The sequence below is a fragment of the Sceloporus undulatus genome, chromosome 7 (assembly GCF_019175285.1).
Source record: "Sceloporus undulatus isolate JIND9_A2432 ecotype Alabama chromosome 7, SceUnd_v1.1, whole genome shotgun sequence".
In the NCBI taxonomy this organism is placed as follows: Eukaryota; Metazoa; Chordata; class Lepidosauria; order Squamata; family Phrynosomatidae; genus Sceloporus; species Sceloporus undulatus.
In genome coordinates, this window is record NC_056528.1 from 33,707,696 (window position 1) to 33,720,231 (window position 12,536).

The 12,536-nt window shown below is 42.4% G+C and overlaps 1 protein-coding gene across 1 annotated transcript; it reads right to left on the reverse strand.

Moving 5' to 3' along the window:
- Nucleotides 1-1,904: 1,904 nt before the first annotated feature.
- On the reverse strand, nucleotides 1,905-8,900 carry LOC121937143 (axoneme-associated protein mst101(2)-like). The gene is made up of 6 exons (XM_042480077.1): nucleotides 8,861-8,900; nucleotides 7,095-7,169; nucleotides 4,966-5,065; nucleotides 4,577-4,701; nucleotides 2,414-2,961; nucleotides 1,905-2,021 (listed from the first exon to the last, which is right to left on the reverse strand). Exons 1-6 carry the CDS (start codon nucleotides 8,898-8,900, stop codon nucleotides 1,905-1,907), a joined length of 1,005 nt encoding a protein of 334 aa, XP_042336011.1.
- Between the last annotated feature and the right edge of the window lie 3,636 nt (nucleotides 8,901-12,536).

The following is a 12,536-nucleotide window of genomic DNA, read 5'->3' on the forward strand; positions in this document are numbered from 1 at the left end:
TGTCAATGAATATAAAACAGCCAGCGGTGTTTTACCAGTGTTGTAGAGGTTTGAAAGTTGGTGAGGAACTGCATGATTCACAGAATGCTGTTGCACAGCTCCACATAGTCATGAAAGAGTTACATTTAGTAAAGAACATTGCAAGTAGGCCTTCTTGCTCACCCTGTTCAGCACTCCAGAAGAGAAAAAACCCATACCTATTCCTATGAGTTTCTCATAGGGCAAAGCGAATCATAGAATCATAGAAGTGGAAGAGACCACAAGGGCTATGTGGTTCAACCTTCTGCCATGCAGGAAGACACAATCAAATCCAAACAAACAAGCATCCCTCCAACTCCAAAAACTCAGGGATGCATCTACATTGTTGAAATAATGAATTTTGACACCACTTTAAGTGCTCTAGCTCCAGCCTATGTAATCCCAGAATTTGACATTTTCAGGGTCTTTTGCCTTCTCTGCCAAAGAGTGCTGGTGTCTCACCAAGCAACAAACCCCAGGATTCTGTAGGATGGAGCCAAGGCAGTTCAAGTGGTGTCAAACTGCAATACGTCTACAGTGTAGATGCACCCATGGTTAGTATTTAAATAGGAGATTACTAGCTGTAAAAGAGCAGATTCATGGCTGTCTGGGGCAACAGATCTACCAATTGCTTTTGGTCAGATCACAGGTCCATATGGACCCATATTTTCTGATTGGCAGGGGCTCCTCAAGGTTTCAAGTGGGATTCAGGTCTGACTAGAGATCTCTGGTAGTCTGCCCACACCTCTCAGCCCATCTGTGAACTATGTGAGAGAGGAACTGGCCAAAGCTGATAGGAAGGGAAGAGACTGGCTGCTTTTGTGCAACAGGAATTTATTTGTCTAAACTCTTAATATATAAACCTCTGACTTTGCCTTTGTTCTGTGTGTCTCTGTGTGAGTCAACAAACTTTTCTGTTCCCTGGGGGACAACAGTGTCTAGATCAAGGGAAGTAATAGTGCCACTGTATTCTGCTTTGACCTGGCCTCACCTGGAATACTACATCCAGTTGTGGGCACCACAATTCAACAAGGATATTGACATGTTGGAGCGTGTCCAGAGGAGGGCAACCAAAATGGTGAAGGGTCTAAAAACCATGCCTCATGAGGAAAGACTTAGGGAGCTGGGTATGTTTAGCATGGAGAAGAGATGCTTAAGAGGTGATGTGATAGCCTTGTTTAAATATTTGAAGGGTGTCACACTGAGGATGGAGCAAGCTTGGTTTCTGCTGCTCCAGAGCCTAGGACATGGAACAATGGAGGCAAGATACAGGAAAAGAGATTCCACCTCAACATTAGGAGGAACTTCCTGAGAGTAAGGGATGTTCAACAATGGAACAAACTCCCTTGGAGTGTAGTGGAATCTCCTTCCTTGGAGGTCTTTAAAGGAGGCTGGAGGGTCATGTGTCCATGATGCTCTGATTGAGAGTTCCTGCATGGCAGAATGGGGTTGGACTGGATGGCCCTTGCGGTCTCTTCCAACTCTATGATTCTGTGTTTCTATGGTTCTATGATTTTATCCTGTTTACCCAGTAAACTATCAGCCGTGAGGAGTTTTGGCTTCCACATCAGTTGAAAGAAAAATACAACTATGCTTTCCTATGAAACACAAGCTGCATCCATTGATTACCAATACGATTTTATTTTACACCAGGGGTTCATGATCATCTCGATAATATATTGATTTGGAGAAGCCAAGAATGGATTTAGTCCTAGATGAGACCAGAGGGCAATGCTGGGCAGTGGTGAGTGGTTTGGGGATCAATAGTTAGTATTCTAACCTAAATAACCTTTAAAAATACTTTAAAAAATCTATTACACTTCCTGAAGAAGACATGCTTCATGCTTTCAGGAAACAGAACCCTCCCCTTTATCAAACAATTCCTTTTAGACACCAACATTAGATGTGCATTCACTGTTGTCATCACTAGGGGGCAGCTCAATGTTCTCTACCATGAGGAGAAGAACTGCTTGAAAAAAGACATTTCTCCTCTTTCTGAACATCTGGCAAGTGGAGAAGACCTCACCTATAGAAGCCATTCCTCTTTCCATTTGGGATGACACTCTATTATTCTTGATCCAGGTCTGGCCTTTCTGTTTGCTTCCGTCTTCTAGTCACTGTCCCCAGATTCTTCTGACTCTTCCTGCTTTTTCTTACGTTTGACCTTTTTGCGGCTTCCTTTTTGGCTTCCTTTACTTTTCCCACCTTCCGCCTTCTTTTTCCTGCCTTCCTCCTTCTTTTTCCCACCTTCCTCTTTCTTTTTCGATTGCTTCGCTATCTTTTTCTTCTTGGAAACCTTTTCCTCCTCCTCCTCTTCCTCCTCCTCCTCCTCCTCTTCTTCCTCCTCCTCCTCCTCCTCCTTCATCTTAAAGAGCTTTGTTTCTTTGGGCTTTACCTTGGATGCCTTCTTGGTCTTCTCCGCAGCCTTGGATTTCTCTTCTTTCTTACCTTTACCTGCAAGCTTTGGGACAGGCTCTGATTTCACAGCTTTCACAATCTTCCCAACGTGCTTTTTAATGACTTTAGGTTTCGCTGCCTTCTTAATCTTATCAACCTGTTTTTGAACCGCCTTCGATTTCGCAACCTTCTTAATCTTACCAACCTGCTTCTGAACGGCCTTCGATTTTGCTGCTTTCTTAATTTTGCCAATGTGTTTCTGAACAGCCTTTGATTTTGCAGCTTTTTTAATCTTCCCAACTTGTTTCTGAACAGCCTTCGATTTCGCGGCTTTCTTAATCTTACCAATGTGCTTCTGAACGGCCTTTGATTTTGCAGCTTTCTTGATTCTACCAACCTGCTTTTGCACGGCCTTTGATTTTGCAACTTTCTTAAGCTTACCCAGTTTTTTCTTGATTGCATGCTTTTTCCCTTTCTTCTTCTTCTTTTCTTTCACAACAGGTTCTTCTTCTTCATCATCAAATTTGGCAGCAGCTGCCTCCTCACCTACAATATAATACAGAACATTTTAGAAAACTGGATAACTTTCGTGTCTGAGCTCAGTCTTAAATGCATTGCACCATTTTTGTTGGATGCTTTCCTTTCCACCTAAGCCAAGGGAAGAAAGTGTGCTTCTCTTGCTTTTAAGACTTTTGTCTGCAAACCATGCAATCTCCCCCAGTGTCCCACTGTTATTGTTGTTCTAAATCCCAGAATGGAGAATTGCATTTCCAGAACTCACCAGGGGTCACTATTCTCCTAAAAAGCAAAGTGCACACCTCTTTCTTTTGTGCAAAATTACATTTTCATCTAAAGCAGATGTTACTCATAGAGAAACAGGGAGGATAAAGCTAAGGTCCTCTCTGGTTGGTCATACCTCATTGTAGGCCAAAGCTGGACCTGAATGACATTCCCATCAGATTTTGGGGCAGAGTTGGGCCAGGAGAGATTACATAGTCAAGTACTAGCACTTTACTAAGAGTTACCATCTAGGACAGAAACTCCCCAACTTGGTTTCTTCAGGAATTTTGGGACTTCCACAACCCAGCCACCATAGCCTTTGTCCAGGGATCCTGGGAGGTGAATTCCAAAACACCTGGAGGATCAAAGTTTGGGACTCACTGATCAAGAATACTGCTTCCAATCTAGCTGGCCCCATGGAAATAAAGTGGCACCAAGTAAGGACATAGTGTGACAATGAATCTAGTTGCTGAGCTTCTCAACCCCCTGACCTTCTGAGGCTTTGGACTCAACAGGTCCTAATAACACCTGTAAAAAGGGACTACAGTTGTTGTTGTTGTTGTGTGCCTTGAAGTCATTTCTGACTTATGACACCCCTAAGGCGAACCTATCATGGGGTTTTCTTGGCAAGATTTGTTCAGAGGGGCTTTGCCTTTGCCATTGTCTGAGACAGTGTGGCGTGGCCAAGGCCACCCAGTGGGTTTCTATGTCCGAGTGTGCATTTGCACCCAGAGTCATAGTCCAACATTCAACCACTACACTACAATGGCTCTTGGGACTAAAACTGCCTTCCTATATTGTCACTATTACAGCTTCTGTTATATAGTGAGCACTTGGTATCTCCAGGGGTTTGGCTCCAGGAACTCCCATGGATACCAAATCCCATTAAATACAATGGTGTAGTAAAATGATGTCACTTACATCAAATGGCAACATCAAGCTTTGCTTTTTAGAATTTATGTATTTTAAAAAACATTTTCTGCAGTGGATGGTTAAACCTGTGCATAAAGAATTTGTGGATACAGAGGGCCAGCTGTAAAACTTGACAGTAATAAGGGAGAGGAGCTAGAAGGTTGGATTTTCTTTCTGTTTGCATCACCACAGAAGCCCTATAAGGTGACATTGCCAAGGCACTGTGTGTCAAATAAGGTGGCCCTGCAGAAAGCATATTTAGCATCTATTCATAAATGTTCAGCTCCTTTATGCGAATGAAAACCTGGTGTGGATTTGCCATTCCACTGACATCTATTGCTACTACTGTATGTGTATCTTCCCCCAGCAATTCACAATGATCCAACAATAACCCAGGAAGAGTAAACTTGTTTGGCCATTTTTTAAAACCGCTAAAACAAATTAATCTCCAGGTGCATTACTTACTTACCTTTTTCTTTCAACAACTTCCTTTTGGCTCTCTCTTTCTCCTTCTGGATTTGCCTCAAGAAGAAATTTTTTTTAGCATGGGGCTTGAGTTGTGGGCCCAGCTTCCTTAATTTGCTCTCTTTTGATCTGAAAGAGAAAGGCATGATATAGTTAAAAAACATACAAAAGGGTCAACATTAAAACAACAACAACAGAACTATTAACAATTTTAAAGCAATTTTAAAAATACACTTAAAAGAGATTAAAAAAACAACACAAAACAGTTTCCCCCAGCAGTTGTTGGAGATGTCAGAATTGACCCCCGGGACTTTTTGCCTCCATGACATGTATTCTACTATGGCTATGGCTTTTCCCCAGCAACAACAGCACATCAGATGCTGACATACTTACTGAAGGAAGCACCATGCAACGATTCCAATCAGAAGAGCAAAAATGAAGGCTATGGAACCTTCCACCACAATCTTGGCCAAGGCAGGTCTGTTGGGGATCACTGTATGAAGTAAAAGGAACAGTCTGATCTATGTACCCAAGTGTTCAGGGAGAGAAACAATACTTCACCAGAGGCCCCACGGAGCTCTTCCATTAGATGCTGCAGAGCTTGGGAATGTTACTTTTTTGGAAGACCACAGCTCCTTGAATCCCACAGCCACCATTGCCTCTGACGGTGCTGGCTGGAGGGAACCATGGGAATTATACAGTAGGCCAAACAAAAAAGTAACATTTCCAAACCTTGAGATCCCAGTACTATTTGTTCTCCTAGTTACCTAATGCTCACTCATCTACTTTCTTGCTCCTGAAGGGGTTTCAGTCAACAGGAGATTCCATGTCAGTGGGGTAGTGAATCTGGTCCAGGTTCCCTTTCTGCCTTTAAAGGAGCTCTGTGTTGTTGCACGCCTTAGTAACACCAATAGCAAGTACATTTCTGTACCACTTACCAATGTACAGTCTGCCCTCCCCATACATGGGGGATCCATTCTGGATGCGCCCCCCCCATGTATGGGGAAAAGAGCGTATGTTCAAGCCCCACAGAAAATAATGGGGGGCGTGTTCGCAGCAGCACACTGGGTACGAGTTCATGCTCCATTATTTCTACTGGGGCTTGCCTTCCGCATAAGCTCAAAGCTGCAGAACGCAAACCCGCCTATAAAGAGTGCCGACTGTACTAAGCAGTTTACAAAATGTAAGCTCTCAACAAGCTGGGCACTCATTTTAGTGACCTACGAAAGGTTGCTGAGTCAACCCAGATTTGATTATGATTTTATGTTTTTAACTGTGGTTTTAACTTGTGTGATAATATTGTAATGCTTTAATTGTATTTTTAAAACTCTGTTGTGATCCCGCCTCGATCCAATTGGGAGAGGTGGGAAGTTATAAATAAACTCTATTATTATTATTATTATTATTATTATTATTATTATTATTATTATTATTCTCACAATCTTGTGGTTTGTGAGAAAGTGGCTGCAGTATAGGCATTTAACCATTGTGCCACCAAGGCTGCCTTCAAGTCAATTCCAACTTATGGTGACCTTAAGACTAACCTATCATGGAGTTTTCTGGGGCTGCGAGTGTGTGACTTGCCCAAGTGACCTTCCATGGTTGAGCAGTTGACCATGTTGAACCCTGATCTCCAGAGTAGTAGGGGAAACCACTATATCACGCTGGATCAAAGGAGCTCTGTACAAGGTATTAAAACCTATCCATCCTTTCCCATTACCATAGATAATGCAATGAACATCTGTATTAAAACCTTGGGCAGAGTCTGCACTCCAGTGATGTGGAAGCCACCAGTTGCCTACCGCTGCTTTCAGTGGGATCCCTGAGACCCACTTTGTGAAAACCAGTTCAAACCTTTTGAAAAGTACATGGTAGTGGTCTACTGGGACTGTACCACTTTGCTGTAAGTGCTGCAGGTGGCTGTTTAAATACTGACACCTTAAACAGAAGAAAATGGTTCGATGTATCTTTCCTTTTTGCCGTGTACAGAGAATTTTGGGTGGTTATGGTGAGGACAGTGAAGAATGAAATGCTTACACCTGGAATATGAAATGGAATAGGCCTAGGAAGTCTGTAATATCTGCTTTCGCTAGACATTATCCCTTTCTCCTATCCATTTCTTTTAAAATAATTATGGACATAGCTAAAATGATCGGTAGAAACCTTTCCTTGATATATCCCTGATTTGGAAGTGAATTCTTCTGCCAATGAAGGCCTTCTTATGCTTTCAGAACAACAACAGATGCTTTCTGGCATTGCAGAAACAGAGCTGGGAAATGTTACTTTTGGGGACCACAGCTCCCAGACAACATGGTGACTGGCGTTGATGAGAGTTGTAGTTCCCAAAGGTAACTTTCCCAAGGCCATCTCAGTATATTATTGGCCATTTGGTATTTGAATTGGGATGAGCTGAAGTAAGGATTCTACTAACTTTCTCAAATTCTGTCTAGGAAACAGTCATAAACTACCCCCACCCCCAATTCCTATTAGCAATGTACTATTTATTGTCAATATTAATTTACCTTTATTCCAGTTGATACATCTCTTGACAAGAGCATGTATTTCAGAGGGTCCCATCTTCTGGGGGATGCTTCTGACTTCCACAAAAAAACAAACAAAAAACTACCAGATTAAAATGGTACAAGGCAAGGCTGAGAAGACAATACCCTTTGACACTTTTACATTCCTCCCATGTGCATCCATATTAACTGAACAGCACTAAACTACATTGACATGCATTAGCAAGTCAGTCGTCAGCTATAACTGGATTCACCCCCAGGACCTAAGGGTTTCCACCTCCTATTTTAGTTCTTGAAACACCAAGAGCAGCACTTTAAAATGGGCCCAGAAACACACCAGTAACTTGTAAAATTGGTAATGAAGCACTGTAATATTAAGAGCGGGATTCTGCACCAGCTGAATTACCTGGACTGTCTCCTAAGGCAGCCCTAGCTAGAGTGGACTATAGTAGTCTAGTCTTGATGTAGTAATTGCATGGCTGACTCTGGGTAGTTGCCTCAACACTGAGCAGGATAGCAAAATGAAACCACTCAATCCAGACTAAGCTTGCTTTAGGATATCAGTAGCTTGGGTCAAAAGCAGAGTTGAGCTTTTGCTTGTGTCTATTTTGCACCAACTCATAAAGATCTGGCTTCAGATACTGGAAAAATTCAATTTTTGTACTAGATGGTCTTCAAGGGTGTAGTTATTGAGGGAAGTAAAATAGAGATACTGCCCTCCAAACTTATCATTCTGGACCCCCATAACATTTTTCTTTAGTCTGTAAATTTTTAGCATCACAGAGCATGAGATACTGGAAATCTTTTACACCCAGAACCCATATATTTGCTGGGTTTGCATTTCCTTGGTAATTTTGCCTGCTTCTTTTCTTTGGATGCCTAAACTGTATTTCTAAATTCTAAAATTCAATTTCTAAATCGAAGTTTTAAGTGCTAGGGTGCATCTACACTGTAGAAATAATGCAGTTTGACATCGCTTTAAGTGCTGTAGCTCCATCCTGTGGAATGCTGGGATTTGTAATTTTACAAGATCTTTAGCTTTTGCTGCCAAAGAGTGCTGGACTACAAATCCCAGGGTTCTGTAGGATGGAGCCATGACAGTTAAAATGGTGTCAAACTGCATTATTTCTACAGTGCACCCCTAGAAATCTGGGGAGTGAAGGAACATTTCATTGAGAGGGCAGGATTCTTAATTGGGGAGCAGTGGCTTTATTTTGGGCCCCTCTAGTGGTTAAAAATGAAATTACCATTCAGTCTCCAAATTTCTAGCATTGCAGTTGAGCATTTGGAAATAGAGTTTAGCCTTCCAAAGAAAGGGGCAAGCAAAGTCCCCAGGAAATGCAAACACAAAGAATAGAAGAGTTCCAGGTGCAAATGATTTTTAGTGCCTTGTTTGATCCAAAACTAGACATTTTGGGATTGAAGATAGTCTCTAGCAAGGGCAGATTTACATTCAGCAAAGCTCTCATTTCCCCCTTACCTAATCCCTGGCTTACAGGGGGATTCTGGCAGATATAATTCAGAAAGCTAGGTTTGGTTTTCCACTGTTGAGAAAAAAAAGGGTATAACACTAAAGGAGCCACTAATCTAATTTACTAGGGTTCTTGGCACATATTTCCGAATGCCATCCTGAGTGATGGATGAATTTGCAGCGGCGAGACCTGATATTATTAACTGGGAATATTAAATCCAGTCTCCTAAATATTAGTGTATTGTTCATGTTTTCCAGGATGCTGAGTGTGGTGACGAAGGACTTAAAATCAGCTCACCCATATCTTCCACAACCGAATGAGAAGCTGATACGTTCATCTCGGTTTCTGCAGCTGGAGGATTTGAATCCATCTTCTCAATCTTTTCATAGGCTTTGATTGGTGCTAAAACGTTTGGGAAGAGAAATGACTTTGCTGAAAATCAACCCATAGCACATGAAGAACAGAGAGACCTTTTCAGACTACAGGTCCCAGAAACCCCAGTCAGCATGGCCAGACTAAGGATTTTGAGCACTGTAGTCTAACAAGCAAGTGTCTAAGTTTCTGGTGGGGGATGGTGATAGTAGTACAGGTCTCCTACAACACACAACTCTGTCCTTCACTGGATCACCCAACATATGCTATCTGAGATTCCTACCTTACCCTCTGGTGGAATTCAAAGATATAGCTGTGTTAGTCTGTAGAATCTGTACGTAGAGAGATCTTGTAGCACATTTGAGACTCACTGAAAGAAAGAAATTGGCAGCATGAGCTTTTGTAGACTTCAGTCTACTTCCTTTATGTCCAAATGCATCTGAGGCAGTAGACTGAAGTCTACAAAAGCTCATGCTGCCAGTTTCTTTCAGTTAGTCTCAAAGGTGCTACAAGAGACCTTACTCTGTTATGGTGGGTCTGGTCCTAGGTTGATGGGGAATGAACCACAAAGGTAGCTTCAGAGGAGAATTAACATGCATCAATTCCTTTGTCTCACTGCCTCAGCCACATTTCTTCTACATAGGACCTCTTTGCTGCTATATTCATGGTATCGAAGAGACATGGTGTAGTGGTTTGAGTATTGAACTACAACCCTGGAGGCCAGGGCTCAAATTCTTGCTTGGCTATGGAAACCCACTGAATGACTTTGGGCAAGTCACATCTTTTCAGCTACAGAGGAAGGGAAAGATACTCCCTCCCTTGGCTGAACAAATCTTACCAAGAAAACTTGATGGTAGGGTTGCCCTAGGGTCGCCAGAAGTGAGAAACGCCTTGAAGGCACTTAACAACAACAATGAAAAGAAACAAGGGGGATTGGGAGGGAGATGCTAATGTCCACAGGTATTCCTCACCTACAGAAAGGTTGGAGCAGGCTGAGAGAAGGACAACATGGACAATAAGAGGTGTGGCACCATTAATCATGGGGACTGTCTGAAACCTATACAGGTTTAAGAACAGCAAACCAAGGAATGCCAGTTGTTGGGAACGAACAATGAATGATGGCCTTTGCTACTCCATTTGTGAGCTACTTGTAAGCATCTAGTTCAGTAGTTCCCAACCTTTCTAATGCCGTGACCCTTTAATACAGTTCCTCATGCTGTGGCGACCCCCAACCATACAATTATTTTCATTGGTACATGCAAATATGTGTTTTCCGATGGTCTTAGGTGACCCCGTGAAAGAGTCATTCGACCCCCCAAAGGGATCCCGACCCACAGGTTGGGAACCACTGATCTAGTTGGTCATTGTGGGAAACCGGAAACTGGAGTAGACAGGCTTTTGATCTAATCTCAAAGCTTGGAGAAGTTCCTCTATGGATTACAGTCCCCAGTATCCACCATACAACATGTCAACTGGCTATTCTGCCTGAGTGATTCTGGGACAACATAGCTATAGTCCAAGAAATACCTGGCAAAAAGTGAGCATGGCAGTGGTGGGTTAGGTGTGGCATGTTAAGGAAAAAGCAACATGGGTTATACAGTAAATGAAATAAAACATGTATGTGAGAGTCAGGGTGACTCAGCAGAAGCCAATTGGGAACCACACAGGTGTAAATGGTAATACAATTAACAAGTCCTGAGTGCCAAGGACAAGAAATGTAAAGTGGATAATTGGACACACCTGAGAATTGTTAAGTGGTCAAGGCTGAGATGATGAAATCATTAATTGTAGGATGAACCAAGAGAACCAATGAGAATGATGTACACGCCTACTGGGTGGAAACAGACAACAGTAGGTGGTACCATGCATTGACTATAATAATGACTATGCATCCCAATGTGTTTTGTGGGGTAGTAGTGGGTAGTAGAGTGAGGAGTTGAGTATAGTTGTGTTGGATAGTTTTGGAGCTGTATATAGTAGAATAAAGTAGATCTTTTATTTAAGACTACTGAGTTGTCTGGTGTCTTGGGTGAAGCTACAAGAGCCAGCTGGATCCTGAAGAAGGGTGAAGACTTCTGTGGAAGCAAGAGTGAGAAGGCTTGGAGAGTTTGTCAGGGTCTTCAGCCTGTTCTCTGTAACTCTGCTAAGCTATAACCACTGGCCAAAACTGGTCAGCGCGGTGCACAACCAGGTGGTGAGTTCAAGCCAGAGGTGAAGAGCTACAACTCCCATCATCCCTGACATGGCATACCCTTCGTTTTTCTCGGAGTCTTATCGCTTTTTGGTAGCTAAACATGGTGTACAGTACCTTCTTCGGACCATCCATTTTTGCTCACCTGACAATGCTTCCCTAAAACAGCAAGATAGTTCCAGAGATAGAAGAGTAAAGAAGGATGATGGTACAAGCTGGTTCATGGTCAAAAGGGCTTAGGTTCTTTCTGGTGTGATGATAAAGGAAGTAGAAGAGCCGTAGGAGTGATCAACAGATTTCCTAATTCAGAAGTTAGGTATTTTCCACACCTTCATCAAGTATGTGGTCCTTCCCATGGATGCCTTGGTTGACCATGTTGATTTCACACCCTACCTTCCTGTCACATCACAATGAACGATGTCCTCACAAGTTCTAGAACAAGGAGAAGCAGACCAACCATAGTGGAATAGATGCAGAAGTGGAAAATCAGCCCTTCTTAAAAGCAGAAACTCATGAGCGAATGACTTCAATCCATTTTATAGTTGGGTTCCTCTTAGGGATCCCTCTCTCGTAACTAACTCTTAAATTTTAGTTCCCAAATTTCTTGATCCAAGACAGAAGTGGGCTCCTTTGTGTGTGTGTGTGTGTGTGTGTTTTGTTGGCTTCACAAACTAGGATGGAAACCTCTTGGATCTCAGAGGAAGTAACCTTTTAGTATTGTTAATGGGATTCAAATCTTATCTCCTGGACTTTGGAATGCTTTGTTTCCATGACCAGAAGGAGAAGGGGCTGACTTGCATAGATTTACCTTCACAGAACAACACAACAACATCATCTTGAGAAAATGCAGGCCTGTGACTAACATCATCATTTTATATACTTTTCCCTCTTGTGTGATTTTTTAACAGCTTTGCCTGATGAAGAAACCAGTGGAGATACAGAAGCCTGCATTATGCATTTTGTGCAGTTTGGTTGTTTCAATAAAGGTATCCCTGTTTTTGTGGATTTGGGATGTTATTGTACTTCGTTGAAAAAAGTCATTCTGATTTTTTTTGGGGAGGGATGTGGCCACTAGGTGGCAGACCAAGACTTTTAATGGATTGCATACTGCTATGGAAGCCACACACTCTGCAGAAAGGAGAAATCTGAAACTTTCCCAGTGATGGGAGACTGCGAGGTTTATCATACGGAGATTTTTGGAGCTTTTGCAGATCAGTTCTGACATTACTGTGCTTTCAACGATGTGCGTTCACGTCATAATGTGAATGTGTTATCAGACGCCATTCCTTTCTATGGGAGCTCCTTGTGAGGTGCTTCCGCAGTGATTCCAAAGTGACCCCTCATTTTGGTAAAACCAGAAAAAAAGTGCCTTCACAGAATTCGCTTCCAGGCTCCCTTCGATTGCATTGC